General features: G+C 34.1%; 1 protein-coding gene across 1 annotated transcript in view; it reads right to left on the reverse strand.

Annotated features, from left to right (window-relative positions):
* Positions 1-6926, reverse strand: part of LOC106465766 (tight junction protein ZO-1-like) — an 82208-nt gene that overhangs the window by 69905 nt on the left and 5377 nt on the right. Inside the window, exon 2 of the mRNA XM_022393704.1 lies at positions 1475-1522. Coding sequence (XP_022249412.1) covers positions 1475-1522 — 48 coding nt within the window. The remainder of the gene's footprint in view (positions 1-1474; positions 1523-6926) is intronic.

Consider the following 6926-nt stretch of genomic DNA (forward strand, 5'->3'; position numbering starts at 1 on the left):
AGTTACGGAAAGTTAATTAACAAACGGAGACGTAACATACTAAAAGACGAACAGGAAGAGATTCAGATCTGAGGACTTAAGTTGAAAAAAACTTTAGATATGCATAAGACGTCAACCTCCTTTCACACAGTATAGAGGCAATTGAACAAATGTTGACAACTGTTAAGGATCGGAACAGAGAAAAATGGCTACTTCTGAACAAAAAGAAAACAAAAGTTATGCTGATCGCGAGAGACTAAATATAGTATCACTGATTGCAAATGATAAAGTTATTATCAAAACAAGCATAAATTAATGCCAAGAAATATAGAGAAGGCTAGGATTTGCAGGAAATATCATCTCAAGACTTGATAAGATGATGAAGGACAGGAACCTATCACTCAGTCTGAAGATTCGGGTGCTTTACTCCATGACTTCTTTATATGGATGTGGTACTGCAGAAGAAAGGTGAAATAATTCCTGGACATCAAGAAGAAGAAGCAATAAATCAATATTTGCATATTTGTCAGGGTTAGTAACAGTACTTAATATTGGCGGGGATAAGACCTGAGAAAGGCTGTTAGATCTTGCACATAGTAGAAAGAAGAGCTATTCTTGGCATATTGCCATATGAAATAACAGCCTGGAAGGTACCATCTTAGAAGGAAAGTGGGAAGGACAAAATAAAAAAAAAGAGGTCTTCAACTAGCTGGAAAGACAATGTCTAAAATATGACATAAGTAACAAGGGAACTAGCCAAGAAAATAGTTCAAAGCAAGAAGGAGAACAGGAGATTTGTTCGATATATCGCTTTTCCATTGGACATGCTGAATATGCACAAAAATAGCTAGTGTGTGAAATACCCATAACTACAATTAATGTATAAACATCCATAACTCTACTTAATGTGTGAAACGTTTATAAATATAGCTAATGTGTGAAATACCCATAACTATAACATATGTATGAAATACCCGTAACTATAGCTGATTTACAAAATACTCACAACCATAGCTAATGTGTTGAACACTAGTAACCATAACTAATATGTGAAATATCCGTAACTATACTAATATGTGAAACATTCATAACTATAGCAATTGTGTGAAATATCCACAACTCTATCTAACGTGGGAAATACCCCAAAACTTCTCAAAAAAGGTTTTACAAAATCTAATAAGGAAAATCTTTATTTTTTTCTAGAGATCATTTTCAACTTGCACCAATTCAGTTGTGATTTGTATATATATATTTTCGCTTCAGAAGTTTTCAAAACCTAGTTTGCAATACCAGTAGCACATATCCCGATCACTTTTGATAAATAATTATATTTAAAAAAATCTGAACAGACCACTTCTCAATACATAACTGAAAAGCTGGATTACATTGGATGATCAGTATTGAATTCTGAAATAACAGTCGTCAACAGCTTGGCTTAAACGCAAATTACAAAAGATATTGTAGAAAATGTAAAACAATATGACAAACAACTTGCCCGGTTTATAGTCACCCAGTGATGCTCCCACGTTACGCGTTCTCCACTCTGAAAGAAAATATAAAAAATCTGAAATATACACAAAAAAGGTATCGTAGTTAGAGTATAAAATAATGTTGTTATAAACATCATTTCAAACAATAATACAGCGCTTATCAACAGCAAGCAGTAATAAACTGCGCACAAAAACCAAGATTACAGTAACACTATTGACAGTTCGTCACTAATTTAGTAATTAATGTTTGTTTTAATTGTAACAATATTTACCTTTCTTGTAGAATTTAAATATTTTGAGAATTTAGTTGTTTATAAGTATACATTTTCTTTAACCCTCTTATGATTTATTTAATTAAAACTGTCTCTTACCATAAGATCACACTGAAACACGAGGTTTATGCCGTTTGGAAATACGGCCTCAAATTGGTTTCAACTAACTAAAGATTCAAAAATATCATATGGCGATTATAAATACCGAGAGAACACGCTTTTAATGTGATTATTACTTTAATATATATTTAGTATTATTGAAATCTGCATATAAAGACAACAATTAACACAGTATTTTTGTTTAAAAGTTTGAATGAACGTTCTCATTAAGACCATGTGTTACTGGTGTAATCTCTCCTTTTCTCTTAAGACATATTACATTTTCGTCGTGATTTAAAGTCTAAATTAATATAAGAATGTGGTGGCATGAGACTTTAAATTCTGAATTTTCATGGAAGAGTGACTATACACGTGATCGTAGGTTCTGAATTTATCTTTCTGTGAAACAATGTTTATCCACGTGATTGCAAGGTCTAAGAGAATGAAATCCTATGATAAACAGCTGAAGAAACACATAGCTTCAACAGATAGGAAGCGACACCGAGACTGGACACATAGGGAGAATCTAGGCTGGACAAATAGGGAGTGACACCTAAGTTGGACAGGTGAGGGAGAAACACGTAGATTGAACAAATAGGGAGTTAAACCTAAACTTAACAGATAGGGAGTGACACCTAGACTTGACAGATAGGGAGTGACACCTAGATTGGACAAATATGGAGTGACACCTAGGCTTGACAAATAGGGAGTGACATCTAGGTTGGACAAATAGTGAGTGACACCTAGACTGGGCAAATATGGGGTAACACGTAGACCGGACAACTAGGGAGTGACACCTTGGTTGGACAGGTCAGGCATGACACCTAGACTTAACAGATAAGGAGCAACAGGCTGGACAAATCAGGGACTGAGACCTAGGCTGGAAAAATAGGGAATGACACCTAGGTTGGACAGATCAGTGAGTGACACCTAAGCTGGACAGATGAGAGAACAAGACCTAGGCTAGATAGATGAGGGAACAAGACGTAAGCAGAACAGATAGGGAGTGATACATCGGCTGGATAGTTGGATTGAACTTAGACTAGAGGAGAGTGTGACATCCAGATGAGGGAGAAAAACCTAAATTTTGAAGCTTCAATGCTAAATGGCTCACAAATAGACTTTAATCGTCGTTATTTATAGCTAGTATTTGATAAGTAACATTAGTAAAGTCTATATAATCTAATTAATTTAATTAACTACACTTAATGTATAAAATACATATTTTTCCTATTTCAAAAGAGTTGGAAGAAAGTGTTTGGTTAGTTTATATCATTAATGAAATACATTACATTTAAAATCAATCATCTAATAAATAGTTATTCCGGATCGTTATAACATGTACCACGATTTCTCTCTAAAAGTAGGCGAAACAGAAAACAAATATTAGTCCAACAGTTACAGCAGTAAAGTTGCGATATTTTTGTCCAGTTCCTTTTATGGACAGGCAATTACTGTTGAATTTGAAAAAAAAAAGCTCTGATTAAAGTTCACATAAATATGTCCTAAATTGGGAAATAAACACTGGTGAGATAAAAGTGTTCATGGTAATAGATTACTTGCACCAAGAGTACATAAGGTCAAAATGTAGGCCAGACTTTGGATTTTCTTGCACTCTGTAAGACGTATAGGTTTTCTTTCCTAGAGTGATTCAAAAACGACATCTCTAAATACTGTGTATTCTTTACATACTAAATTATTAGTGGTGCTTTATTAGACACGTGTTAGTGAAATCATAAAAAAATACGGAGAATATAGCTGGATGAAATGTCAAATATTTCTGTAACTGAACTTTTGACTTATTAAATATATCAATAGAAACTCCTAGATAAGCATCCTACTTAAAAAAATCTTCTCACCAAACGGAAGTGGTAGCAGATCATTGTTATTGAATGCAAGAATAGACAGGCGAATCTCCATCTCTACTAAGTTACCATATAAAGAGTTTTTAAAACGAGATAAGTGTCTTGTGATTTGATTTTAGTAAAAAGTTGAAATGCAAGGACATAGTGAAGAATGTATCAAAGGGCCATTTAAACAATATCTAGATCAGTGACAGATAGATGATATTTTAAACTATATGTATCATAGTGGCACATAACTGAAATGTTAAAGCAATATCTATCACAGTGTCACATAGTTGGTATGTTAAACAATATTTATCATAGTAGCACATGACTGACATTTTAAATAATATCCATCTCAGTGACACTTAGCAGATATTTTTAACTATATGTTTTGTTTTGAATTTCGCGCAAAGCTACACGAGGGCTATTTGCGCTAGCCGTCCCTAATTTTGCAGTGTAAGACTAGACGGAAGGCAGCTAGTCATCACCACCACCGCCAACTCTTGGGCTACTCTTTTACCAACGAATAGTGGGATTGACCGTGACATTATAACGCCCCCACGGCTGAAAGAGCGAACATGTTTGATGTAACGTGGGTTCGAACCCGCGACCCGAAGATTGCGAGTTGAGCGCCCTAAACACCTGGCTATTTAACTATATGTATTATAGTGGCACATAGCTGACATTTTATACAATATACGTCAACTTATTGACGTATATGTTTGTTAACAAACTGGTTATCAGCTAACTGCGGTATATATATATATATATATATATTGTTACATTATTTATTGTGATACAACTTACCGACGTATATGTTTGTTAACAAAGTCCAGTTTCAGTTGACTGTGATATATATATATATATTGTTACATTATTTATTGTGATACAACTTACCGACGTATATGTTTCTTAACAAAGACCAGTTTTCAGTTGACTGTGATATATATATTGTTACATTATTTATTGTGATACAACTTACCGACGTATATGTTTGAGTTGACTGTGGTATATATATATATTGTTACATTGTATTGTATACACATATCATTATGTACGGTTGAATAGAGGGGGTCGGTACTGTAAATCTCTATGTGAAATAAACAAATGTTGGCGTTTCTTTACTTTATACTATATTTCATCCCTGACTAACAAAATAACTTTTTTATTGCACTTGTTATGTTTTTTTAGTGTTTGTTGCTGGAAAATGTCACGCTTTCAGTATCCTGATAGGAGAAGCTGTTAACATTCTTCAGTTAACACTCATCGTTTCTGTGTATAAAGTATATAGGACACATTTTTTAGAATTCCGTGGTTCATGTTCACGAGTTATCGCTGAAATGTTTTTTCTTGTGAGTATCCGTATACCGCATTTATTTAGCTTGATATAAAAAGGTTGTAAGCATGCCAGATATCTTAGAAATTAGTACATAAATATAATCACTGAAAATTTAGAAGTTTAATTTGACGTTGTCAATACTTTTTTATCATCTCGACATTATGCGTTTTATTATTTTAAGCAACTTTGATCAACTTCACAACAAAACATGAGAGCCCATATCTGATAAACAACATGCTCTTACGTATCTGGTCGTTTGTTAATTTTCCGTAAAAATTCTTTCCGAAGAACTTCAGCGATACAAGTACTTTCTTAAATAAAACTAGTTTATTCTTTCTCAATACAATTTTGCAATACACTTAATTTCCACAGTCACTTTAACTTCAACACACGCTATAATTCACAACGATTCACGCACTTTACTTACGGTCACTACCGCTCACTTGACTCAAATATCTGTCTCTATATATCTCTCTATCTGCAATTATTTATGCCGTCACTTTGTTTGCCGGCTTATATACTAAAATAGAGGGCGCGTAGAAAAGACTAGAGTTGTCAGAAACAGTCATGATCCTTCTAGAAACCCATGACGTGTTACCAACGTCACGCGACTACCGCTGTCGTAACAATACTTATTTACTAAGTGAGAGTGTGTTTTGTGAATTTGCACGGCAATTTTATCAAAATAAAATTTCACTTATGTTATGAATTATTATAGTATTTCGAATGGCAGAAATTTTGTAACTTAATTTTATTGAGTTTTATTAAGTGGGTATGGTTAATGTGAGAAACACAAGATAATCGATTCCGTTCTACCGGTGGGACAGCGGTAAGTCTCAGGACAACGCTAAAACCAGGGTTTGATTCCGTGCCGTGGAAACACCTGATAGCTATGCTCCAAAAATTTTATAGACATATTGGAATTTTGAACTACGTGCTTGATTTAATTTTAAAAAAAATATATATTTGTAAGTTATATATTTTCAGTGTTGTAATTTGTTCGTTAGCTAAAGGGCACTACGTGTTGTTGATGATAAGTTAAGATAAGCTTAGAACTTCTAGAAAACTAATGGTTTCTTGTAAAGTCCTGTTCTTAGGATGTGACATAAAGTTATAGTATATTTGAACGTAGGTTATATTACGACGTTCAGTGAACTGTTTGTTATATCTGGATTGAGTTACATAGAAAGTGAGTTGTTTCGAGAGTGAATCAGTGTTAGCTATCGCGGTAGTTTGCACAAGTATGTTGATTTTTACGTTGTGTAGTACAGTTAGTGCTCGAGCTTATAACGTTAGAAGAAGAAAAATTAACTTGTTTTCGTTTAGTGGCCTGAAAGTTGAATTATTTTTACCTAATTATTTGAAAGAAGATGCAAAGAAAGAATCATATCATAAAATGATATATATATATATATATACATATACATTATTTACAGACAAGTAGGAAAAATAATTTAAAAAATCGAAAGTGTAGGAATAAACATAGTGTAATAAAACTTCCTCTTTAACACCTCACAAGGGGCATGCCCAACATCCGGTCCATGCCTACTTCATTTATTCGTTATCCTGTATACAATAAGCCAGGTGTCTAAACTTATCAAAGTTAGTTATGCTTATCATACAATGACTAGAGGTTTCTGTGAATCGAATTATTGGAGGTGTTACGACAGCGGAAGTTACGTGACGCTGCTGGCGCGTTGGCGCTGGTGGCGTGCGTGATGAGTTTCTTGAATGATCGGGAAAGTCCGAGTGTGTTAGAGATGCCCTCTTCGTTAGTATATAAGCCTGGCAGGGAAAGCCAGCGGGGAAATATATACATGAAGAGAGAGCAGTTGTTACTTTGGAGTTCCGTGTAGTTTATAATTCTGTTAGTTTCGAGCTAGTGAGCCGTAAAGTGTGT

This window comes from Limulus polyphemus, unplaced genomic scaffold, assembly GCF_000517525.1.
Source record: "Limulus polyphemus unplaced genomic scaffold, Limulus_polyphemus-2.1.2 Scaffold2046, whole genome shotgun sequence".
NCBI classification, from domain to species: domain Eukaryota; kingdom Metazoa; phylum Arthropoda; class Merostomata; order Xiphosura; family Limulidae; genus Limulus; species Limulus polyphemus.